This window comes from Anthonomus grandis, chromosome 14 (genome assembly GCF_022605725.1).
Source record: "Anthonomus grandis grandis chromosome 14, icAntGran1.3, whole genome shotgun sequence".
NCBI classification, from domain to species: Eukaryota; Metazoa; Arthropoda; class Insecta; order Coleoptera; family Curculionidae; genus Anthonomus; species Anthonomus grandis.
The window spans coordinates 11777381-11805198 of NC_065559.1; the positions used below are offsets into that span (position 1 = coordinate 11777381).

General features: G+C 32.1%; 1 protein-coding gene across 2 annotated transcripts in view; it reads right to left on the reverse strand.

Annotated features, from left to right (window-relative positions):
- LOC126744592 (nucleosome assembly protein 1-like 1) overlaps positions 1-27493 on the reverse strand; it is a 45606-nt gene extending 18113 nt beyond the window's left edge. The window contains exons 1-3 of one of the 2 annotated variants that reach the window (XM_050452094.1): positions 27328-27493; positions 26173-26752; positions 8004-8165 (exon numbers count right to left, since the gene is read on the reverse strand). In XM_050452094.1, the coding sequence (XP_050308051.1) occupies positions 8004-8165; positions 26173-26748 (738 nt within the window). In that variant the 5' untranslated portion in view covers positions 26749-26752; positions 27328-27493. Of the gene's footprint in view, positions 1-8003; positions 8166-26172; positions 26753-27077; positions 27242-27327 lie in introns of those variants that run through there. The other variant, XM_050452095.1, reaches the window with a different exon arrangement.
- Positions 27494-27818: the final 325 nt, after the last annotated feature.

Here is a 27818-nt window from a genome sequence, read left to right on the forward strand (position 1 = left end):
GGGATGGTAGCATACTGGCTCTGTTATGAGGCACCAAAAACCATTGAAACTATCGAGTTTACATTTCCAATAGTTGGCCATTCATTCATTCCCCCAGATGGGGTTTTTGGGTTGATCGAACGCGAAATTAAAAAAAAAAGTGTGATAATCAATAGCCACGAATATGAGCAGATTATTCAAAATCATTCAAGGGTTCTTAGTCAAGACTGGACAATTCTTGATTGGAAAAACGCAGTGTACCAAGTAATAAAAAAGCCTGCCCAATGGCACTTTAAATTTAATGAAAGTAAACGCTTCGTATATACACGAGTAAGAGAAGTGCTCTATAAATCTGATTTGGGTGTGTTTGAGTCAGTTGTAAAGAGAGGAAAAACCCTTTCTCGTTTAAAGCCTGAACAAATTCCTACTGGAGTGCATTGCTTAAAAGGAAATAAGTCCTCTATTTTTAATTTACTAAAGAATCATTTTGGATGGACTGGGCTAGCAATCCAGAATTGGAATTTTACAAGGATCTTCAGAACGCAGTTCATAATTACCAACAGAGAGGAGCTGAAGAAGACCAACAAAATGAAGAAAATGAAAATGATAATAATGTGGTCATTGAAGAATATGAAGGACTTAGGATCTAACCTGTTTAAGGACTTTGGTACTTTTTTGCATTTTTCTAAAAAATAGGAATTTAGAGAAATAAATTTTGTTCTTAAAAATTATTTAGAATTTGTATTATTTTCTTTAATAAACTTTTTCACAAACCATAGTTTTTGGTATTATTATTCTTTCAATGCAAAACTTGGTATTTGCAAAAAATGAATGCAAAACTGTGTATTTTCAAACATTATTTTCTTTTTTCTTATTTATAAATAAGTAATGATTTAAAAAGTAAACACAAATCGAAAGAATTTAGATAGACTCATCTACCAAACATTTTCCCAACTACATAACACTAAAAATAATTTTTTTACAGATTTTTGCGCTTCCTGAAAAATTGCTTCTATTGCAAATGTCGAGTTTTGCATTTAGTGTACTCATACATAATGATCATATCCAATTAAAGAAGTAGTCCATACTTGCAGTGGAGTTAATATGGTCAGGAGTGCTCGGTACCCAAGCAGGAATCAGATGATTTTGCACCTTCCTCGACCTACTTCAGCTTTAACAAAAAAATCAATTTTTTACGACAGTATTTCTATCTTTAATCATCTGCCTATCATTATTAAAAACTTAACTTCGCCTAGGATTTTCAAAAAACATTTAAAGAGATTGCTTGCTGCTAAGACCTATTACTCTGTTGAAGAATTTTTTAATGATATACTTTAAGTGACTGATTATATATATAAGAACAATGGTTATGTTTTTGTATGTATGTTCGTATTTTATATTTGTGCCTTAAATATTTCTTTTTTAATTTTAAATTTTATACTTGTAGTTTGTAAGTTTTAATTTTTCTAGCTTTGTTAAAAACATTTTAATGTTATAACAATGAAGCAATATTTGACTTTGACTACCTATGTCAATGGGTAACTAAAAATGCTTCGGTCATCCTCCACTAAATTTATTTAAAAATTATTCATCCTACATGTTTCAGAAATATAACATGTGCATCATCAGGGATACAAATTGAAGGTTTTCGTCAATACATATAAAAAGCTATAGTGCCTCTGGCACAATTAAAAGTTTAAAACAACTAACAATGAATAAAAATGGCATATTAAGATGCATGAGAAAGGGACTAAAACTGGATCTACACAAACATTAAAATCATATGATTACAACACTATGATAATTATTATTACCATTATTAAGTAAAAGTTGACCTTTTTGGGAAAAAACAATGTTGAAAAGATGAAATTTTGCCCAGAGTTTCTCTGAATATCCGCTCAAATATAACTAATTCAATCACCTTTGAGGCTGCTGAGATGATACTTATAGGTTAATAGTTTTTAATGTTACAACTTTTAAAATCTTATTTAAATAACAGAGAGCAAATTGTTGGTGTCAAAGATGGGGGGAAAACGACATAGTCTCTTCCAGCAAAGCTAACACAGGGAGTACCCCAGGGTTCTATTTTGGGCCCTGTGTTATTCCTTTTGTATGTTAATAACTTAAATGCAAATATATTAGCAGATCTAGTTAGTCAGTTCGCTGATGACTCATCGGTGCTGGAAAGCGGTTTCACCCAGAACGTGATCTCAATAAAATGCTCTCAAGCAGCTGAACAAATGAAAAAATGATGTGAAGAAAAAAAACTTAAATTAAATACTGAAAAAACTGGCCTGCTTACATTTTCTAAATTCAAAAAAGACACATCACTCTATGTAAAACTCAGTGGAAGGTCTATAGTGTTTGAGCAGTATTAAATTCTTGGGTGTACACTTGGATGGATGTCTTAGTTACGAAAAACACATAAATTACTTAACATCAAAACTGAGCAGCCTCTGTGGTCTTATTCATAGACTCAGGGATCAACTATCAACAGAAACCATTAAGATTTTTTACTTTTCAAACATTCAGTCAGTGCTGAATTATGGAATCATGTTTTGGGGTAGTGGAAGGGATGCCCAAAATATTTTTAAGGCGCAAAAACGAACAATTCGGTGCATATTTGGACTCGCTCCCAGAACATCATGTGAGGAGTATTTTGATGGTTTCGGTGTACTTACTGCCCCATCACTATACTTCTTATTACTTGTGATGTTCATTAAGAAGCATCCTCAGTTATTTCCAACAAATCAGGATGGGTACTCACGAGACATGACGACCATAACAAGAAACAGAGAAGCTCTTGGAATACCTGCACACGGGTCAGCTTTCTTTAAAAGAAGCCCAACTTATCGAGCAGTAAAGGCATACCACATGTTACCGGCGGGTCTGCGATAGATTCAGAGCCGTAATTTATTTAAACAGAGTGTTAAGCGATTTCTTATTGAAAAAAGGTTCTACTCTTTTAAATTCAATAAATAAAAATGTGTCTTTATGAATTCCAGATTTTTAAGTTTTTGTGTTTATACGGGGTATTTGTTGATTTTAACGTATTACTTTATAATTTTATTTATTTTGAAAAAAATTGTTTTAGATCTTTTTAACTTAGGTCATAAGATTTTAATTCGAGTCAAAATTTGTTGACGTTGCTTTGTCTTTCTATTAAGGATTTGGATGGCAATAAAGAAATTTATTTTTTATTTTTTTTTGTCTTGTCGAGAGCCAGACATAACCCTTGAGGATATAAGCAGGAACTCCGTCTGAGCGTATGGCTTTATTAGCTTTTAACTTTTTAATAGCATTTACAATTTTTATTTCATTTATTAAATTATCACAAAAATGTGAAGCAAGGACAGCCTGGGAACAATTGATATCAACATCATTAATAAAGATGGATTTAAAGAAAGTGACAAAGCCCTCAGCATTTCGTGGACCTGTATAAGTAGTGTTGTTAAGAATCATTTCTTGGAGAACATCAGGACTGTCCTTTAGACTGTTTACATACGACCAAAATAATTTAGGATTCGCTTTTAAACTGCTTTTGACATCATGCAGATAACTGGAATATGCTACTTTTATTTTGTTCTTGATTGTAATATGAAGTCGCAAATATTTAGCCCTCCAATAATGTGATTTAATTTTTTTAGATTTTAAGAAGCATTAATATATTTTCTAACGAGTGTAATTATAGGTTTATGATGATAATGCTGTAGAATGTCTCCAAAGCCAAATTAATTTCGGTGAAAGTAGACAATATGTTCCAATTTGGGCCTTTAAAGAGATCGTACATAAATAGAAAGTTGGTTTTCTTTAGTAGTAGTCAAATTATATTTAGTAGTAGTAAAATTATATTTAGTAGTAGTCACAAGACTGCAGTTCTGAACAGGAGATTCAAAGTGTAATGTATACCAATGACAGTAAGGATGTTCTTTCTAAATAACGACTAATAAATCATGAGGTTTAGCCCTACAAATGTATCTAACAGCACAACTGAACAAGACAGCCACCGGCATTACACTAAAAGCAGATGCCATATCGTAGTTGGAACTACGATGTGGCATCTGCTTACAACTCTGCCTACAACTCCTCAGTCGCAACCCTAACAGCAAAACAGCCAGCCAATATTTTACTGGCAAGATCTGCGATGTCAAATCAAATCAAATCGTTTATTTCCACCGACATCATAACAATATATAGGAATTGTTAATAAAAAACTACAATGCTAATAAAATAAACTTGCGTGCATAGAAATCGGCCCACTGTAAACTTTTGACTTTAAATATATATTTTTTTTAAATTATCCATCAGATCAAAATAATGCTGAATAATGCAATAGAAATATGCTGTTTGAAAGATAATTTAATAACCTTTAATATGAGTAGAAATTTATCAAGAAGGCTTATCGTTTATATGCGTAGCAACCGGTAAACAAATGAGCCGTGTTTATGTTAACGAATATAACAAATTTGTCAAATAATAAAATTATTGCGTTTGCAACTGAAATTTGCATATTATTCGTTTTTCATAACCTCAATAGTGTTCAAGTGTGTTAATTGAATGCACACTACACCACAAAACGCCGCCCAAGTTATTGCTTTAATCGAAAATGGACTTAGCGAGCTGTTGCTAGACAATTGGATATGACTCGCCCAGCGGTTCGAAGAGTGTGCCAACGTTATGAGGAGACTGGATCCTTTCATAGGCGACCTGGAACAGGTCGGAAGCGATTTACAACCGCTCGTGATGACCGCTTTGTTGTGTCAACAATATTAAGAAATCGTCACCTTAATGCCGTTCAAGTGCAACGACAGCTTCGTGAGGTGCGAGGAGTGCCTATTAGTCAGTGTACAGTGAGACGAAGACTGCAGGAAAATAACCTGACCCCTAAAACACCTGCGATCGGTCCAAAACTTACTCCAGCTCATCGGCAAGCACGCCTGCGTTTTGCAAGGGATCATCTGAATTAGACGTTGGAACAATGGGGATCTGTTCTGTTCTCAGATGAGTCCAGAATATGCCTCCATGGTAGCGACCGAAGAAGGAAAGTGTACGAAAGACCAAGAGAGCGATTTGCAGATTGCTGCTTTGAAGAGCGAAGTGCTTATGGAGGTGGTTCCTGCATGACCTGGGGTGCAATTTCTATAGAAGCATGAACCGACCTTCAGTTCATTTGTAGGGGCGACCGTGTTCACGAAAGAAGAGGATTAACGGCTGCTAGGTATATCGAGGAGATTTTAGCAATTCATGTGGTACCTTACGTCGACTACATTGGAGATGAATTTACCTTTATGCATGATAACGCAAGGCCGCACACCGCAAGAATCGTGCAAGATTACATTGCAGAAGTCGGTTTTCGGGTTATGGAGTGGCCAGCATACAGTCCTGACCTAAACCGATCGAACATTTATGGGATGAGCTAAAACAAAGGATTCGAGCTAGACTTCGTACCCCAAACTCGATCCCAGAGCTTAATGTTGCAGTAGAAGACGAGTGGCTAAACATCCCACAAGAAACAATAGCAAACTTGATTAGATCTATGCCTAATCGTATGAGAGATGTTATTAGGGCAAGAGGAGGTCATACCCATTATTAAAAAATTAAGTGTTAAGTTTTAAATTGTCAATAACCCTATTCATCTTCATAATAAAAAAGACTAATTTTCTTAATGCATTAATTTCACTGTGTTAAAGATAGGATGTTCAAATAAATTTTCATAAATTTATACTCATATTAAAGGATATTAAATTGTCTTTCAAACAGCATTTTTCTTTTTTTGAACTGATGTATAATTTAAAAAAAAAATATATTTAAAGTCAAAAGTTTACAGTGGGCCGATTTCTATGCACGCAAGTGTAGTATACAATTACAAAGATATGAAAGGAAATAAATTTAACTAAATTTAGTCAATAAATCTACAGTTAAAGAACTCTGTCAACGACCAAAAGGACAGTCTTAAAAGTTGGAAAACTCTTAGCTCTCTTTATTCTACCTGGGAGATGATTAAACATTTTGAGAGATGTAATTTCCGGACTATCCTGTACCTGCGACAACTGGGTAAAAGGGATGTATAATTTATCTGCATTTCGAGTTTTATAAAAATTAAGATCTCCAGATCTCATGTGGTTGGAAAGCTTTTTATGTACTTGACATGCGCACTCCAAGATATACGGGGTGTTTCAGAACTATGGGATCAAACTTCTGGGGGTTGTTCAGTGCAACAGAAGAATCCATTTGAGTATAGGAACTCATGTCCGGAAATGCGTCACTACGCCACTACGGCCCTAAGACACGTTAAAATTTATAAAAAACAATAATTACCTAAATAGAGTTGCTGCATTTATTTTTACCTTTTGTACATAATACCATAACAACAATTGTTTAAAATCAACGCTTATCAATGTCAATTCTCAATGTCATGTTTAAAAATTTTATAGGTTACATTTTTTAAACATTTATTGCTAATGGAAAACTCTACTAATCAAGAATTGGCGGATATGCATTTCGCATACGGAGCAACATCGCGATTGTATCATGAACGTTATCCCGAACGACAGCATCCTGGATACAAAAAGTTTATTGCGGTTCATCGGCGGCTCGCTGAGACATGCATGTTTCAGACCAAGATGCATGATACTGGTGTTGCTCGAACCGTAAGAACGGTCGAATTTGAAGAAGAGGTGCTTCAGCGAATTGCCGATGAATCATCAAATAGCACACGTGACGTCGCTAAGAATATGAATACGAGTAACGCTTCTGTCTGGCGGGTACTACACGAGTAACAACTCCATCCTTACCACTTCCAGAAAGTTCAAGGTATGACTGCAGCCGATTATCATCCTAGAGTTCAATTTTGTTGATGGCTTCTGGATCACATCAAGCCTCTTTCACAAGAGACGGTATTTTTAATAGTAGGAATGGCCATGTTTGGGACGAAGAAAATCCTTATGCAATTTTTTCAATAAAACATCAGAATCGTTGGTCTGTCAACGTATGGGCAGGCATTGTTGATAATTATTTAATTGGGCCATACCTTCTACCGGAACGGTTAACAGGACCTATTTATCTGCGTTTCTTGGAGGAAGTTCTCCCAGAACTCCTTGAAAATGTTCCACTAAACGTTAGACAGCAAATGTGATTTCAGCATGATGGAGCGCCGGCTCACTTTGCTGTACAAGTACGCGAGTATTTGGCTCAGCGGTTTGGGCACCGTTGGATTGCCAGAGGTGGAGCAGTTTCTTGGCCTCCTAGGTCACCCGATTTAACGTCGCTCTATTTTTTCTTGTGGGGACATGTAAAGTCTTTAGTCTAAGAAACTCCAGTAGAATCAGAGCTAGACTTAATTGGACGAATAACAGCAGCATTTGAAATTATATCATATACAAAAGGTAAAAATAAATGCATCAGATCCTATTTAGGTAATTAATATTTTTCTAAATTTAAACGCGTCTTAGGGCCGTAGTGGCGTAGTGACATATTTCCGGACATGGGTTCCTATACTCAAATGGATTCTACTGTTGCACTGAACAACCCCTAGAAGTTTGATCCCATAGTTCTGAAACACCCTGTACATAGATGTTAATTATTATAGTTAGGATTTTTTCTTTTTTAAAAGTGCCACGGCAAGTTTCTCTGAAGGAAAGTCTAAACATCGTACGTATAATGCGCTTTTGATTTATTAGCACTATCCCAATACTGGAGGAATTACCCCAAGCTAATAAGGCATAGGATAGAGTGGAATGCACTGAGGCATAATAAAAGTTTTTTAATGTAATGTTTAACAAAAAAACAAAAACTGTTCTGGGCTTAGTAATTTGATATGTTAAACTATAGCCACCTTTTAACCAGAAAACAAAATCAAATTTTAAAATTATCAATTTTTTTATAGAGTTATTGCTTGGCTAGTACTAGTTGTTATCATTATAAAACCTGGCAAAACTCTATCTTTTAGAAGTAAGTAAAACTGATTATTCTAGATGTACATGATTTAGAGTTAGTTGGTTTTAATATTAAATATAATTTCTTACCTTATTCCAGTTAATTGTGCAGCCATTACACTTAAAGATTTCAGGTCCTTCAAAGCCAAATGGATCATCATCATCTGGAACACATTTCATCAGATACTCCTTGGTTAGAACTTTGTTTGTGAAGTGTTCATTCGGTGTAAAGTGGAATTCTAAGATAAAACTCTGAAATACAAAAGAACACAATTTTCAGAACCAAAACCATATTTTTTTTAAGAAATTAAACTAAAAATTATTAAGATACAATGTTTCAAGAGTAAACGGAGCAGAGCATACAGGCTGATGGCAAGCAATAACCACTTAAGATTATTAACTAAACAATCAGTTTTATATGTCTGCACGGGCTCCTAATTTTATATACCTGTGTGCATCAAGATGTTTGATATAAATAATCAAAACTCTCAAATATCACAGGGTGAGAGCAGTTTTTATAATAAATATTTTAGGAAAAATATAGTAGTCCATCTACATGTTCTAAAAATGTATTTTTTTTTAAGACATAGTTTCTACTATTACCATCCAGGAAGCAATTTTATAATCATAAGTGGTTCACTATTATACACAATTTTTTTTAGTGAACACATTAATTAATTTACCACATTTTTTAGCAATGAATCATCAAAAATGCTTGATGCCTAAAAATACATTAAATATGTTGCCAAGGAAAATATAAAAAGTTGTAGCAATAAATTTATTAATGGTTATTAGTCAAATCATTTTAATGGTCAAAATTATCTCATGTTTGAAATTTTCTACTGCAAGTCATTTGTCTGGTTGCTAGACATAAAACATATTACTTTTATTGCAAAAAATAAGGATATAATTATAACTCTTAGCACACTTGTTATTAAATGTGTAAGCTATAATTTTATAACTACAAATGCAGGTCAATGTACCATGGTGAGTTCAAGGCACAACCCAATCAATCTGAATTTCTGTGTGAGTCATGTTGAGAGATTAAAATCTGGTCTATAATATAATTGATTATATAATGATATAAGCCAGAAAAGAAATATGTTTAAGAACACTTGATACCTGATTTTTTAGAGATGAAAAATAAGCAACAAAATTTCTGCTTATCCTTGTGCTCTTACACTAATGCCCTCCCTTATAAAAAACTAACATACCATACTTTTTACTATAAATAGGAACAGGGAAGAGGATTTTAAAAGATATCAAGTGATTAGGACTAAGATTTTCCATTTTATAAACTATAGAGAGATATGGATAATATTTTCTGTTCATGGGGAGACTGATTGAATTAAAAAATATAACATTCCCTAAGATACCTAAACAAATTTGTAAAGCTGTGTTTTTAATACTATTTTAGAGAACTCGATTGATAAAATCCAACTATATTCATATTTAAATTTCTCATATTTCTCAATTTTAAAATAGTACGCTTCACAGTATATTCTTAAAGATAAGATTTGCAAAAAAATGGATTTCTCATTGGAATCTCTCAACTGGACCTCCAAGAAACAGAGATCAAGACAAAAGACATGATGAGGTATGTGAAAAACTTTTTATATGTACTAATTATTTTGAGAATTTTATAGTGTGAAACTGAGGAGTTCATCTTAATATTCTAAAAATGACTTTTTTTTCTTAAAGATACAGTACTACATTATGTATAATATTCAACAACCAGGAAGCAATTGCATAGTCATGACATGTTGAAAAATGTCCTAAACACATTTTTTAGCAATGAATCATCAAATTAAGGCTTGTTACCTAAAAATACATTTTATATGTTCCCAGGGAAAATTTAAAAAATTATAGCAATTATTTTTATGGTTATTAGCCATATGAATTTAATGATCATGATCATATCATTCATGAAATTTTCTAATGAAAATCATTTGTAGGTATAAAGATATAATTATTACAAATTAAGATACAAATGTAGGTCAACGTACCAGGATCAGTTTAGGACAAAAATAATCCATCTGAATTAATTTTTCACCAGCTTTTTGTGGTAATCATTTTAGGAAATTAAAATGTACTTTATGTCATAAATAGAAAGAAAGAAAGAAAATGTGCTATATTACGTAAGACAAAACAAAATCTTGTGTACAAGCATCCTAAAAACTAAAAAATTCCAAATTCACTTTAAATTTCAAATTTCAAACAAACATAACATCTAAAACATTTTACCATAAAATTTACATACATTACCAAAATTAATTATAACAAAACAGATTTTGAATTTCTTAACTTCTAAAATTTGTCTGATATATAGAGGAACATGGTTGTAAATTTTTTTGCTAAGGTATATAAGTGAGTTCTTGGTGAGGGAGGATGTAGGGATTGGTAAGGGAAAATCGTTAACCTGGCGAGTCATATGACCAGTGTTAGAGGGAGGTTTAGGACATTTATGAATAAGAGTAGCTGTTTCTAAGATAAAAAGAGAAAAAAGAGTTAGGATTTTTTGAGATATAAAGAGAGGTTTACAAGAATCTCTTAACCCAGTGGAACATAGGTATCTAACTACCTTTTTTTGAATCACAAAAATTATGTTTAATAATCCCTTGCTGCTTAAACCCCAAAAAGGCAAGCCATAACGAAGATGCGACTTGCATTTAAAAGGAATGTTCCATTTCCTATTATCTACAACGAGTTTGAATCCGAACTCGTAATCATCGTGATCTATCAGTCTTTTATGACATTCTCCATTTGGGATCTTGCTGCCCAGATATACTCGGTAAAATTTGTCTACATGTTCCTTATAGGCAGACCTGTCAGACACCCTCATTCCATATTCCATCCCACCAAACCAATTATGGAAATAATTCCTTTATTACCAGGGCAGGCAAACTTGCTAACCAGTACTCGGATCAGTTGGATTGTTTTACTAATAGAAAAGAATTTTTAAGACTGTTTAAAACCAAATTTATTCTGTGATGTGAAAATATTTAAGTCAAATTGTACCCTATCTATTTTTAAGGTTTTTATCAGATGTCAATATGACTTTTGTGCAATGTGCAGTTAGGTTTTTCTTCTCTTGTAAAATGTTTTATGTTGTAAATTGGGCATTGCTTGTTGAAAGAGAAATAAATAAATAATGCTTTTGGTTACTACAACAATAAAAAGCAAAAACTGCAGTTGAACACATGTCCAGTTTCTGTTTTATGTTTTGTTATTTTCTAATCTAAAATTGAATATATTTTTCTAAGCGTTTTTTTTTAAACAGTAATCAGCCATACTTTTTCATGAATAAATCATTTATTTACCTTTAAAAAACGATCTGATTGTATATGACTAATTTTCTGTCTCATCCAGTAGTTGTCCACCAAAAAAAGTTGGCATAAAAAACACTCACAAGTATTTTCAAAAAACAAAACAAACCTTAGCTGTTGATCAAACTCAAAAGGGCAACAATTTAAGGGAAACTTGTTGAAAATTTCAGGTTCCAAAGTTAATCGAGTGCAAGACTATTAAGGGTAGATTGAGAAAATCTCCGAAAGTGATTTTAATATGAAGTGAATTTTCTCAGAAGTGAAAGAATTTTGATCTCAACATTGAGATATGAACATAAAATAGCTGAATGGTTAATTAATTTAACAATTTTCTCTTTAAAAAAATTGCCAAGGACAAATTACATTTTTTTTGTTCTTTTTTAAAAAGACACCTCAAATTAAGTCTGAAAACAGCAGATCCTTTGGAGAAATATTGCGGTTAAGTTACAAAAGGGTTTAAAGAGTATGGTTTAATGAGAAAATATCTTGAAGAACATAATTTTAATGATGTACTTCATGACCCCAAATGACACATCTTTAACCCAGATGAAACTGGATTCTCTCTGGAAGAAAATGTAACAGTGTGTAACTTTCTGAGCAGATGGTACTCCACCTCTTGTACTTTTTCCTGTATGTGAAACCTGCAAAAGCTGTGAGTCAACCTAGGTCTCTTGACTGGATTTTAGGGAGATTAGGGTCTGGATGAATGTGATCAAGAGATATTTTTTGAATGTGAGTAAATGGTTTTATTGATTGGCTTACAGTAAATGGTACTACAAAACCTATTCTATTAACTGATCTTACAGATCATAAATGCATTTTTGTAAAAAAAATAATAAATAAAGACATCAGACATCAATGTCTTTTTAGATCACGTTTGTGACTTAATTTTAATTTTAAATTTAAGATTTAACAAAACTGTCTTGACTACTGGGATATTATTCAATCTGTGCTTCACAATATATTCTTAAGATATATTATATGCATAAAGAATCCTCATTCTCAGGACAGTAGGAACTCTCCATAATGCAGTATCTACAAATTTTTTCAAGGCATTTTTTAATCAATAACTCGTGTCAGATAGAAGAACTACTATTGTTGCTTAAAAAATATAAGATGTTTATAAATATGTTAAAAAATCCATTTATTTATGAATAGAAATGAGTAGCCCTCTTGTTGAGTTTCTTATTTGATTTTTCATTTACTATTAAAATTAATAATAAGGCAGGATTATAATTATTTTTAGTTGCTGTAAAGGAATAAAGGGTATATTTTCTAGAAGACTGTCATTAGTAGATATTATTTTTCTATTGTAAAATTTGCACCTATTTTTTGTTGCTTGCACTAAAAACTTTACTTTTCCTCATTTAAGCAAGACAATACTGAGCCTTATAAGTGAAATATAAACTTATTGTCTTATACACCTATTGTTTTTACATGGTTGTATAAATTCATCCCACTTTTGTATATTTTTATACACTATTGAGCTACATATGGTCCTTTTTGGTTTTTTTAAACAAAATCTTTTTAAAAAAATGTATTTTTTGAGAAAATTTTTTTATAGAACATATCCATCCATTAGTAGTAAAGGCAATTTTTTCAAATAAAGCCAATGCAAAAAGTTTAGATGGAAAATATAATATTTTAATTTAGGATCATGTTGAGTAAGAACAGGAAAACTTTCAGGACAATAACCAATATGAGACAAATGTAGTACCCTCAGAGTTATCAGATCATGAAGTTATTGTAGCATATAGGTACTTCCCTAGAAATAGAAAAACACAGAACCATAGATAGATCAATAAATATATGTAACAATAGGAATGTGGAATCTATAATAGTAACTCCAGATTCTCTGGAGCAGTTTAACAATAAATTAGTTTGTATATTTAGCAAAACTTTCCTTTAAGATCAGTTAAACCTAAAAATAAAAAAACCTTGTTAATCAAGGTTTTTTAAGGGTATCCTCTAAAAATATAAGATTTTTTCATACAAAATTTTATCCTACAACATTCATCTGTACCAATTTTAGAATGTACCAATGTTTTCTATTATTTTCAGGGTGATAAAAAGGTCAAACAGAACTACTATAGTAGCAGAATTGATTAGGCAAAGGTAGTTCTGGCTATGGTACTAATATTAATAATTTAAATGATCTTCATTTCACAAATGCATAGAAATTACCAGACCAGATCACAGCTGGTCCTGATCCTATCACTTATGTTTTAGCTACTGCAATAACTAAATCTTTTGACATAGGCATTTTAAAGACTTGGCGAGACCTCTATTTTAATACTGAAGATCCATTTTGTTAGTGTCCAATTTCATGTCCCCCAACTTTGTCAAAAATAAGAGAAAAAATTGTAATTAAAAAAAATCATGAATTTTCTTCAAAATCATAAATTGTTAAATGTTAAGACAATTTCATTTTTCAGGATTTCAAAGTAATAAAAATACATTATGCAATAAGTTCCTGGAGAAACTATACATCAGTCTGAATAATGGAGAGATGCTTGTGGCAGTGTCCTGGGATTCCTCCATGGCTTTTGACTGTGTGGACCTTTCCCATTACAGATTTAGAGGGATCAGTTTAAACTGGCTACAATCATATTTGACTAATTGTTAGGGGATTAATTGATCTATTGGCCAGAACATTGAGCATGGAGTTTCCCAGGGCTCAGTGCTTGGTCCCCTTTCATTTCTCTTATATATAAAGATCTGGCTTCTATTGATATTAATGGATCATTCACTTTTGTTTGTTGATACCTCAGTCTTATGTTTGAAAATAGATACCAACATATTAATGAATAATATCAATCACGATGTTAAAGCAATAATGGAAGGGTGCAATAGCAAAAGGTGATTACAGTAGACACTCGATAGTGTGAATATCGGATAGCGGAAACCCCGTATAACGGAAACAGCACTATTTTATGCATTGACCACGGTATACCGTGAACAAACGATCCCCCGTTAATGGAAACAAATGTAATTGGATCGATAGTTCGCCAGTAACGTAGGCGAAAAGCAGCCGGTGCTTCTTTTCGTGATATGCTGTTTTTGGCGTTCTTCGAATCGATAGGCGCCGTGAATCTATTGTGTGTTAAGCAAGGCAGGTTGTTATCGTTTGTTTACATTGTCTGTTAGTGTGGTTTTGAAGTTTAGTGGTTATAAAGTTTAGTGATTTTTATTAGCGTGACTTAAATTGTATTGGTGTTAGATCGTTTATAAATTAAACAAAATGTCGCTTAAAAAACCAAAGTGTTTAACCCTATATGAAAAATCTCTTGTAATTCAAGACTTAAAAAATGGACAAGGTGTTACATATTTAGCGAAAAGGTATGGTGTGGCAAAATCTACAATTTGCAAAATAAAAAAGAAAAAGGAACTGATTTCTAGTGCTGTTAGAAACACGTATGTTGGACCAGGTAAAAGACAAACCCTAAAGGGTTTCCAGTTTCCAAGAATGGAAAAAAGACTGTAAAAGTGGTTTCTTGACCAACGGAATAAACATTTAATGGTAAGTGGCGACATGATTAAAGAAAAACCAAAATCCATTTATTCAAAGCTTAATAAAGGGGATAAATCATTTACCGTTAGTGAGGGATGGTTACAAAGATTCAAAAAAAGATTTGGAATTCATTTTTTAAAAGTTTCTGGGGAAAAACTGTCATCTTAACCAGAGCTTGTAGACCCATTTAAAATGGCTCTAAAAAATAAAATAGCAGAGCTTGGAATCTCATTGGATCAAGTTTAAAATGCTGATGAGACAGGACTTTACTGGAAATTATTACCAGAAAAAACATTTGTCTTGTAAACAGAAAAAACAGCTCCTGGTAGAAAATTGAAGAAACAAAGAAATACATTTTTGGCTAGCACTAATGCTACTGGGCTCCATAAAATTAAACCATTGGTGATTGGTAAAGCGGCAAAACCAAGATCTTTTAAAAATTTCGAGTGTCCTGTTGACTATGAACATTCTAAATCAGCTTGGATGACTGCCTCAATTTTTAAAAAATGGTTTCATTATTCGTTTGTACCACAGGTAAGTTTTCCTTATCTATAGTTTTGTTTTACATATGATTAGTACAACCATATTAATTTTTTTGAAGGTTAAGAGGTTCTTAAAAATTAAAGGTCTGCCATTGAAAGCTCTACTTCTTCTGGATAATGCACCATTGCATCCAACCGAAGAAGAATTAAAAAGTGAAGATGGACAAATTATAACCATGTACCTGCCACCTAATGTCACCCCACTCATACAGCCTATGGATCAAAATGTTATTAGGCTAACAAAATTGTACTACAGAAAAGGTCTTCTAACATCCATAGTGGCCAACAATACGAATGTCATTGATGCCCTAAAAAACCTGACAATAAAAGATGCAGTCTGCTTGGAATCATCTTGATTCTCAAGTTATCAAAAAATGTTGGAAAAACATTTTAAATGTGGTGCCCTCTACTCCATGATGTAGACAGTGATGATGAAAATGTACCTCTTTCTCTCCTAAAACACCAATGGGACAGCACTGCTCAGAAACCCATATCTGAATCTCTTGGTCTTTTACATACATTGACACCTCAGGTAAATTTTGTCATTTTATATTTGAATATTAAGTCTTAATTTGGATTACAATTTTTTTTTAGGGAACTTTTGAAGATTCTGACATTGTAGAGGGGAATCAGTGTGACAATAATTTTGCAGATGATGACATTGAAGAATGTCAATCGGATGAAGCAGAAGTATTAAATGAGGTGGAGCAGGAACCCTCAAATAAAATTTCATTAGATTATAATTAATTATATATAATTATTATAACTAGATATAATTAATTTCACAGATAGGGCAGTTAATGCCTTTAATATAGCGATTCTGTGGGCAGCAGAGGAAAATGAAATTGAAATAAATGACCTTGTAGTCTTAAGAAAATTAAGAGAGAAAGCTGTGATGTTAAAAGTAAAACAGCCTAAAAAAAAACAAAAATTTCAGACTTCTTTAAGAAAAACTAATTTCTTAGAGTTTGCAATTTGTTGTATCTTTTTTTCTTTACAGTAAATAATATTTTTAAGTAAGAATATGAACTTTATGTTATGTTAATTACATTTTGTTTCTGTTACTTTTGGTAATTATAAATGTTTAGTACACATAAAGTGTAACCTTCGTTAACATGAATAAATCGATAATGTGAACAGCTTTTGTTTTTTTGAGGTCACGGTATTGAGTGTCTACTGTATTTAACATTGGAAAAACCCATATCTTGAATTTAAAATTTTCCAATAAGTAACCAAGAGAGTAACCTAGGGTCAATTGGGGTAAATGTAAACTGGGGTAATTGTAGACACATCTAAAATAAGATACACAACAACATTTAGATTTCAAATTTGCCGCGAAGCTCACTATTCGAGTCGTGCCGACGTCGGGCGAACTCGGTTTCCCTCGAAATTTTACTCCTGTTTGTGCTCTTCTTGCATTAGTTGGCTGATGCAATTTGATGTGTTTGGTGGTTTTATGTTGAATTTCGGCACTGAAGTTTTCGAATGCAAATCATCGAGGTAAGTTAGATATTTCATTTGGACATTGTTTGTTATACTATTGTGTCTATTTTACGCCTAAATGTCTGTCGACAAATTTTATAATCATTAAAATAATTCAGTGTTTACATTTCCCCCTAATAAATTTGTTCTTGGGGGAAATGCATACACACTTTTGGGGTAATTGTAAACATAATAAAATGAGTGTCTCGCCGATAATTTATGATAAATGAGTTATTTCTTTGTCTTGTTGCAGTGTAAAGATGCCTCATACTTATGTAAGGAAAAAAGAAGCACCTACTTATACAACTGAAGATGTTGCGAATGCCGTTGCAGATATCCAAAATAAAAATAAAACCTATCGTCAAGCAGAAACGTTCTATGGTGTTCCCAGATTAGTTATTTACTAAAGGATAGGAGGAAGAAAGACTCCATTAAATGTGACAAAGGGTGGACGTTCCCAAGTTTTATCCTCAGATATCGAAAATGAAATAGTAAAATGTTTATTGGCATGTACTGCGATGGGTCTACCATGTGACAAAGCAGAACTTAGACAACTGGTTGGAGAGTATGTTAATGCAAAAGGTTTAAGAACACCATTTAAAAATGGAGTACCGGGAGAAGACGGGTACTACTCATTCATGAGAAGACATTCTGAACTGTCTCTTAAGAAACCGGAACATTTGCAAAAACTGCGGAAGGATGCTAGAAAACCTGAGATCGTCTACCATTTTTTTGATGACCTGATAAGAATCATTGATGAAAATAATTTAGATGATAAAGGAAGCTTTATTTTTAATGCTGACAAGTCAGGTTTTAATAATGATCCCTTTCGTATTAGGACAATTGGAGAGAAAGGAAAGGCCCTGTGCCTGATATCTGGAGGCTCTGGAAGAGAGTCGTCGACAGTCTTAGAATGTGTTTCTGCCAATGGAAAAGCACTTCCACCGCTCATCGTATTCAAGGGAGCTGGAGTTCAGGCTAGTTGGACTTTCAATAGCGCCTATCCAGGAACTCTATATGCGGCCTCCACTAATGGATGGATGGAGGAGCCGCAATTTTTCCAGTGGTTTGCGACAGGGTTTATACCTCACATTAAAGATTTAAGAACTTCCCAAGACCTTCTAGATCAAGCAGCTCTACTGTTGTATGATGGTCACAGCAGTCATATGAGCGTCAGAATTATTGAAGAGGCAATGCAGAACAATATTATTTTGATAAAGTTTCCAAGCCATCTTACGGATAAGCTTCAGCCTTTGGACCAGTGTGTCTTTGGAGCCTTAAAGGTGAACTGGAATAAACAATTGGTGAAGTTTGGTAAGGCACAAATGGGACGAGGGTGTGGACGGCTAACTAAGGAAAAATTTACCAAATTACTTGGCAAGAGTCTATGGTTTCTAGCAATATTATATCTGGATTTAAAAATACTGGCGTATACCCAGTTGATCAAAACAAATTCTCACAAAATGAATTTACACCAGAAGACTTGGCCAAATACGAAGTTGCCATCAAAGCTCTGAAATCTGTAACATCCGATGCTATTATTATCCAACCAGTATCCTCTAAATCAACTGTTGTTGCAATTTCTGAACCAAACCCACTTCTACCCACAGTCGACGATCAACTGCCTTCCACTTCATCATGTTGTAGTCAACATCATTCAGGGTCATCAGCTGAAAGCCGACAGCAGCCTTCTACATCGTCCAAAAATTATTAGTGACATCTACCCATAGTCCACAACAGTAACAGTATCAGTAAATCGACAGAAATTACCAACATTTTCTTGCCACTTAGCCGCCTTGAAGATATTGTTGAAGAGAAAAAACAAGTCATACCGAGATTAAAGCAACAAAGATATGGAGAGGTATTAAGAACCAATCAAGTCTTGGAAAGACTAAGAGAAGCAGAAAAGAAAAATAAAGGAAAAAAAGGCTAATCCAAAAACAGACAACAAAAAGTTAGAGCCAAAATTGAACAAAATGAGAAGTGAACCAGTTTCAGAGTCGGAAAGTTCTGATGGAGAAATAAGTGTAAGTGATACTGATGATGCAATAGATTAGGCAGAACCGGAAAAACAAGATATAGAGCTTAAAACAGTCGAGAGTTCAGACTTGTCCACAGGGAAATTTATTCTTGTGCAGTTCAAAGGTGGAAAAAGAAAGACTACTCTTTTTAAATATGTGTGTTTAATTGAAGCTGTGGATGAAAAATTAACGGAAATCAAAGTGACTGGTCTTAAATCCTGGGATGCATCAAAAATGCTTTTCAACATTGTTGAAACTGATGTCAGTTATATAACCTTGAATCAAATCATTGGTGTGCTTCCCGATCCTGACATTCAAATGAAGGGAGAGAAAATACTATACAACTTTCTAGCAATAGTTCCTGTTTATGAGCAATACTAATTTTTTATACCTATAATATTATTATAATTACATACTTAGAATAAATTTCTTTTATTAGCGTTCTCAAAAATAGTTTAGTTTTAGTTAAAATAAACAGAGTTGTTGGAAAATATTTACTTTTATCTCGATTTTTCATTTATATTGCAAGCAAAACCTTTAAGGTCACATTATTTTGGGGTAAATGTAAACACGACTTATATCAAAAAATATTTTGCTACACAGCAACTTTATATAGTTCGTTTACATTTGCCCCAGGTTTTTTTCTGGTAGAGTAAATGTGTCAAGAGATGCTTGTTTACAATTACCCCTAAAGAATAGGGGCAAATGTAAAAGGATAAGCATGTTGAATATATTTTTTTTATCTTAATGTGACTTGTAACTACAGACAACCACTAGTAATTATCAAAGAAGATACTATGAGTTATGTGACTGCTAATTTACATATATAACATAATGCGTGATGTCCACAAAAATCGTTTGGCAAGTCAAAACATTAAATATCGTCCACAATTACCCCAATTGACCCTATAAGTTTTTGGGACTGTTCATTAATACCAAGTTGATGATCACATACAAATTAGAAAAAATATTTGACTGAAATTTTTCTTTTAATTAAGAGTGAATACACTTCAAAATACATATAAAGCACAATTTAATAATAATATAGAACAGGTAACATAATTTAGCAATGATAGTTTGAGATTGCTCATCCCCAAAACTTGTTTGCCCAAGAATTCAATTGTAGGTATATGAGGGAATAAAAATGTTTTATCATCTTCCTCTAGGTCTCATAAGTTTGGAGAGTGGTATACTTGTAACTATTATTCTCCTGACGATTTTTTTAATAATAGATTGTAAGTTTATAATGTGTGTGAAGCTAGCGTCCGATCGATATCCAGCAACCAAAATCGAGAACGCAGCATATGCCGGTTGCCAGCGACCAATTTATAGTCCGCGCTCCCTGTTATTTAATCAATATAATGCCCGTATCTCCAAAAATTCCCAAGGGATTTTAATAATTTTTTGTCCAGATATTAACAATGAATACCTAAATCGACTGACAATGGTCTCAAACCTCTACAAACTAAGGTTTTGTTGTGAAAATTAATTAAAAAGTCAAATGGTAAAAAAATGAAAAAGGCTCTAACTCCCAAAATTCCCAAAGGATTTGGATAAAACTTTTTTTTATAAAAGATAATAAATATCTAAATTGATTTTAGATGGTTGCAAACCTCTACAAACGAAAGTTTTTTGGTAAAAAATTATTGAATTTTTAGATGTACAAAAAAAATTTAAAAGCTATAACTTCCAAAATTCCCAAAGGATTCGAATAAAACTTTTTCATGTAATTACTAATAAATATCTCAACCGATTTCGGATAGTTGCAAATCTCTACAAACGAAAGTTTTTAGGTAAAAAATTATTGAAGTGTTAGATGTAGAAAAATATAAACGGCTATAACTCCCAAAACTCCCAAAGGATTTGAATGAAACTTTTTTACGCAATTAGTAATAAATATGTAAATCGATTTTACATGGTTGCAAATCTCTACAAACGAAAGTTTTTTGGTAAAAAATTATTGAAATGTTAGATGTAGAAAAATATAAACGGCTATAACTCCCAAAACTCCCAAAGGATTTGAATGAAACTTTTTTACGCAATTAGTAATAAATATTTAAATCGATTTTACATGGTTGCAAATCTCTACAAACGAAAGTTTTTTGGTAAAAAATTATTGAAATGTTAGATGTAGAAAAATATAAACGGCTATAACTCCCAAAACTCCCAAAGGATTTGAATGAAACTTTTTTACGCAATTAGCAATAAATATTTAAATCGATTTTACATGGTTGCAAATCTCTACAAACGAAAGTTTTTTGGCAAAAAATTATTGAAATGTTAGATATAAAAAAATATAAACGGCTATAACTCCCAAAACTCCCAAAGGATTTGAATGAAACTTTTTTACGCAATTAGTAATAAATATTTAAATCGATTTTACATGGTTGCAAAGTTCTACAAACGAAAGTTTTTTGGTAAAAAATTATTGAAATGTTAGATGTAGAAAAATATAAACGACTATAACTTCCAAAACTCCCAAAGGATTTGAATGAAACTTTTTTACGCAATTAGTAATAAATATTTAAATCGATTTTACATAGTTGCAAATCTCTACAAACGAAAGTTTTTAGGTAAAAAATTATTGAAGTGTTAGATGTAGAAAAATATAAACGGCTATAACTCCCAAAGGATTTGAATGAAACTTTTTTACGCAATTAGTAATAAATATGTAAATCGATTTTACATGGTTGCAAATCTCTACAAACGAAAGTTTTTTGGTAAAAAATTATTGAAATGTTAGATGTAGAAAAATATAAACGGCTATAACTCCCAAAACTCCCAAAGGATTTGAATGAAACTTTTTTGCGCAATTAGTAATAAATATTTAAATCGATTTTACATGGTTGCAAACCTCTACAAACGAAAGTTTTTTAGTAAAAAATTATTGAAGTGTTAGATGTAGAAAAATATAAACGACTATAACTTCCAAAACTCCCAAAGGATTTGAATGAAACTTTTTTACGCAATTAGTAATAAATATGTAAATCGATTTTACATGGTTGCAAATCTCTACAAACGAAAGTTTTTTGGTAAAAAATTATTGAAATGTTAGATGTAGAAAAATATAAACGACTATAACTTCCAAAACTCCCAAAGGATTTGAATGAAACTTTTTTACGCAATTAGTAATAAATATTTAAATCGATTTTACATAGTTGCAAATCTCTACAAACGAAAGTTTTTAGGTAAAAAATTATTGAAGTGTTAGATGTAGAAAAATATAAACGGCTATAACTCCCAAAACTCCCAAAGGATTTGAATGAAACTTTTTTACGCAATTAGTAATAAATATTTAAATCGATTTTACATGGTTGCAAACCTCTACAAACGAAAGTTTTTTGGCAAAAAATTATTGAAATGTTAGATGTAAAAAAATATAAACGGCTATAACTCCCAAAACTCCCAAAGGATTTGAATGAAACTTTTTTACGCAATTAGTAATAAATATTTAAATCGATTTTACATGGTTGCAAAGTTCTACAAACGAAAGTTTTTTGGTAAAAAATTATTGAAGTGTTAGATGTAGAAAAATATAAACGACTATAACTTCCAAAACTCCCAAAGGATTTGAATGAAACTTTTTTACGCAATTAGTAATAAATATGTAAATCGATTTTACATGGTTGCAAATCTCTACAAACGAAAGTTTTTTGGTAAAAAATTATTGAAATGTTAGATGTAGAAAAATATAAACGGCTATAACTCCCAAAACTCCCAAAGGATTTGAATGAAACTTTTTTACGCAATTAGTAATAAATATTTAAATCGATTTTACATGGTTGCAAACCTCTACAAACGAAAGTTTTTTAGTAAAAAATTATTGAAATGTTAGATGTAGAAAAATATAAACGGCTATAACTCCCAAAACTCCCAAAGGATTTGAATGAAACTTTTTTACGCAATTAGTAATAAATATTTAAATCGATTTTATATGGTTGCAAACCTCTACAAACGAAAGTTTTTTAGTAAAAAATTATTGAAGTGTTAGATGTAGAAAAATATAAACGACTATAACTTCCAAAACTCCCAAAGGATTTGAATGAAACTTTTTTACGCAATTAGTAATAAATATGTAAATCGATTTTACATGGTTGCAAATCTCTACAAACGAAAGTTTTTTGGTAAAAAATTATTGAAATGTTAGATGTAGAAAAATATAAACGGCTATAACTCCCAAAACTCCCAAAGGATTTGAATGAAACTTTTTTACGCAATTAGCAATAAATATTTAAATCGATTTTACATGGTTGCAAATCTCTACAAACGAAAGTTTTTTGGCAAAAAATTATTGAAATGTTAGATGTAAAAAAATATAAACGGCTATAACTCCCAAAGGATTTGAATGAAACTTTTTTACGCAATTAGTAATAAATATTTAAATCGATTTTACATGGTTGCAAAGTTCTACAAACGAAAGTTTTTTGGTAAAAAATTATTGAAATGTTAGATGTAGAAAAATATAAACGACTATAACTTCCAAAACTCCCAAAGGATTTGAATGAAACTTTTTTACGCAATTAGTAATAAATATTTAAATCGATTTTACATAGTTGCAAATCTCTACAAACGAAAGTTTTTAGGTAAAAAATTATTGAAGTGTTAGATGTAGAAAAATATAAACGGCTATAACTCCCAAAACTCCCAAAGGATTTGAATGAAACTTTTTTACGCAATTAGTAATAAATATGTAAATCGATTTTACATGGTTGCAAATCTCTACAAACGAAAGTTTTTTGGTAAAAAATTATTGAAATGTTAGATGTAGAAAAATATAAACGGCTATAACTCCCAAAACTCCCAAAGGATTTGAATGAAACTTTTTTACGCAATTAGTAATAAATATTTAAATCGATTTTACATGGTTGCAAACCTCTACAAACGAAAGTTTTTTAGTAAAAAATTATTGAAGTGTTAGATGTAGAAAAATATAAACGACTATAACTTCCAAAACTCCCAAAGGATTTGAATGAAACTTTTTTACGCAATTAGTAATAAATATGTAAATCGATTTTACATGGTTGCAAATCTCTACAAACGAAAGTTTTTTGGTAAAAAATTATTGAAATGTTAGATGTAGAAAAATATAAACGGCTATAACTCCCAAAACTCCCAAAGGATTTGAATGAAACTTTTTTACGCAATTAGTAATAAATATGTAAATCGATTTTACATGGTTGCAAATCTCTACAAACGAAAGTTTTTTCATATGTGTATAAAACTAGTTTGGGTTTTAGGAGTTAGGATGGGTACATATCGGCGCCTACGGAGGGGTTTAGTGGGTAGTGGCTTCACCGAGCCCCACACTGTCCTGGAGTGCCTTGTGCGTCCCAGTTCGTGCGTAAATGCATTCCCCGTCGTGTAATAAAACAAAATTTAAAAAAAAATTACACCAAAGTGCGCAAAAAATTTTATTGCTGGGCAGTTCAGTGGGTAAAAACTTAACTGCTTCTAACAACATATACAAATTCCTGGATGAATTTCCAAAAGGATCTTAACTGAGACCACACACTGCTACAAACGGGGCCTATGTAAGTTTTCCTTAAATACAATTAATGAAACCTCCTCGGGTATACTTTCTAGGCATCCTGGTAGCAATCCAGCCAGTGGTTTTAACGTAATTTTTGATAGGACCTTTATGGAAAATATTGACTGTTGTCTCCTGAAAGAGAGCGATTACCTAAAGGGAAGACCCGGACTCCCTTTGTAGCACCTGACTGTAGTATCGACGACTTAGAGCTACTAGCCCCGATGGTTTAATTCCATACTACTATTTGGCTGGACTTGGATCTTGTATTTCTACTCAGAAATCACTATCTTTGTATTTGTTATATAAAATAAACAATTGGAAAATTATTATGGTCTTTTGATTGGTTAAAATAACTCAATTTAATTAGTTTAAATAGAGAATTTTGCAACATGTCTTAAATCTCATCACTTAAAATGTTTATTATTAATATTAAAAAAAGTTTTATTCAAATCCTGTGAGAGTTTTGGAAGTTATAGCCTTAAGTTTTTTTAATACATCTAACAATTCAATAATTTTTTACCAAAAAACTTTCATTTGTAGAGGTTTGCAACCCTGTTAAATCGATTTAAATATTTATTACTAATTGCGTAAAAAAGTTTCATTCAAATCCTTTGGGAGTTTTGGGAGTTATAGCCGTTTATATTTTTCTACATACATCTAACACTTCAATAATTTTTTACCAAAAAACTTTCATTAGTAGAGATTTGCAACCATGTAAAATCGATTTAAATATTTATTACTAATTGCGTAAAAAAGTTTCATTCAAATCCTTTGGGAGTTTTGGGAGTTATAGCCGTTTATATTTTTCTACATCTAACACTTCAATAATTTTTTACCAAAAAACTTTCGTTTGTAGAGATTTGCAACTATCCGAAATCGGTTGAGATATTTATTAGTAATTACATGAAAAAGTTTTATTCGAATCCTTTGGGAATTTTGGAAGTTATAGCTTTTAAATTTTTTTTGTACATCTAAAAATTCAATAATTTTTTACCAAAAAACTTTCGTTTGTAGAGGTTTGCAACCAACTAAAATCAATTTAGATATTTATTATCTTTTATAAAAAAAAGTTTTATCCAAATCCTTTGGGAATTTTGGGAGTTAGAGCCTTTTTCATTTTTTTACCATTTGACTTTTTAATTAATTTTCACAACAAAACCTTAGTTTGTAGAGGTTTGAGACCATCGTCAGTCGATTTAGGTATTCATTGTTAATATCTGGACAAAAAATTATTAAAATCCCTTGGGAATTTTTGGAGATACGGGCATTATATTGATTAAATAACAGGGAGCGCGGACTATAAATTGGTCGCTGGCAACCGGCATATGCTGCGTTCTCGATTTTGGTTGCTGGATATCGATCGGACGCTAGCTTCACACACATAAGTTTATAAGTGTTTTAGCTATTTTATTTGTTTTTATCACTTTTTTGTGTGTGGATGAGTAGTTATGAAAGTATTTTCTTTATTTTTTTTAGTGCTTAGTAGTTCAATGCCTATACAAGTGCATTTAATACAGTATTTATTTCTTTTAATAATTATGTTTATTTAAAGTATCAGTTCTTTCATAATTTATTACATTTCTGATCTTTGGTGCAAATAAATGTCTATAAATCTGTCTATAAATTTGGAATCTTACATAGTATTGTATTTAAAAATATCACTTCAAATTCTTAAATTAATTAATTTTTTATCCACTTTGTAAATAAGAATGTTGCAGCTCTCTTCATACAATAAGTATCAAAGCATTTTTTATTTCATAGTTGTTAGAATTAATGTATAAAACTTGAAAGAGTCAAAAAATGTTTTAAAAAAATAAAATGAATAAATTAAAGTGACAATAACTCACCATAGGATCCTCTTTGCAAATGACCTTAATGTCAGCCAAGTGGTTTAGAATTGGGATATCATGAGGCTGCACCATTTCAGATAATAAACTGCAATTTCTAAAAATAGTTAACCAAAATTCTGGAATGCCTTTAACATCCTTGGTCTCCTCCTCTTTTGGTTTTGTTTCCTCATCAAGTTTCACTTTATCTTTCAGTGCATTTGGTAGTTCTTCCTCATCATCTGAGGGCCACTGAGATTCTTCATCTGTGGGCTCATAAGAGCCATTAACAATACTGTATCTCTTTTCATAGAGAGGAACATACAGCCTGTGATATTTGCATTCTAATTCATGAACCTCTTTAAAGAATTGTGCTTCAATTTTAGTTCCATCAAGTTGTAGTTTCTTAAGGGCCTTGACTCTCCTTTTTACCGCTGGTGGCAGTGATGCTAACATTTCAGCATTGCATTGAGATTTTAAAGCAGTAAAAAGGTCGAATCCAGCATGTTTTTTAGCTGCCTCTTCATTAACCTCCTCCTCTTCCTCCAAAATTTCTTCATCGGGGCAGTCGCCAGCTTGATCATGGTCGGTGGTCATTTTTCTAAATGAGGAAAAGTTATTTTTAAATTGTAGGACATTCGAAAGTATGAAGATTTTAAATCAGAGATCCCCAGTACCCTATCAAGCTTCATAAGGTGAAAATCAATGCTAGTATTGGTTCTAAATTGTGATATAGGTACTCAAAATGAAATGTTGTTAAGGTGTCAATTTTTTATACAATATTTCATGGTGAGCCTATGTTACAGTTTTTATTATTTAAATTAATGCGTGCCTTGAATTATTCACCCAAGAGTATGATAGGGAACCGACAGGTCGCCAATTGAAAATTCGTGTTTTCTATACTTCTAAAGTATAGGAGTCCTAACCTATGTATGAACTATAACTGCTTTCACTAATTTTGATAAAAACTTATAGCAAACCGTTAAAATTGGACAAAGAAATGTTTTTCTTGATGATTACACGTGCTTTGTAAAATGGACTTGAAATGTGTCAGTTAACAATGGTCCTACTGCGCAAAAAATTTGCAAAGGCAATAATATAAAATAGCCCCGGTGTTACAGGTAATAAATTAAAAGGAACCGAACGAATTTTAGATAAACTGTGATGGTTTCTTACCCTATCTTCTGAAATTTAACTGCGAATAATGAAAGAACTGCCCCTCGACTTCCTCACAACGCGGCGCCAAAAATAAAAAGAGAAAATTTGAAGATGGAGGATGAGCCGGATGAGAAGATTGAAAAACTAAAACGTGCATTTATGATTGACGTTGTTGGCAGATGATTTTCGTCCAGTAGCAACATCGCCGTATTATGGTGTGTATTAAATTGTAAAACTGCGTCCACACCGAGTCGACACTGTCGATCGACTATGTCTATCAGTATCGGTTTAGCAGTCGTACAGAGTAGACGTCTATACTCGTAGGAGGCGCCGGTGCTCAGCTCAGTTTTGTTTTGTTTTGATTTGTTTTAATTTAATTTAAATTGTTTTGATCTAGTGTTGCGTGTTTACATTAACGTGCTATATTTTCGCGGTACAAGTGTTTCCAAAAAAACTAGTTAAGTTCCTGCGTCAGTAAATGTTTTTGTTTTATAATCAGTTCCTGTTTT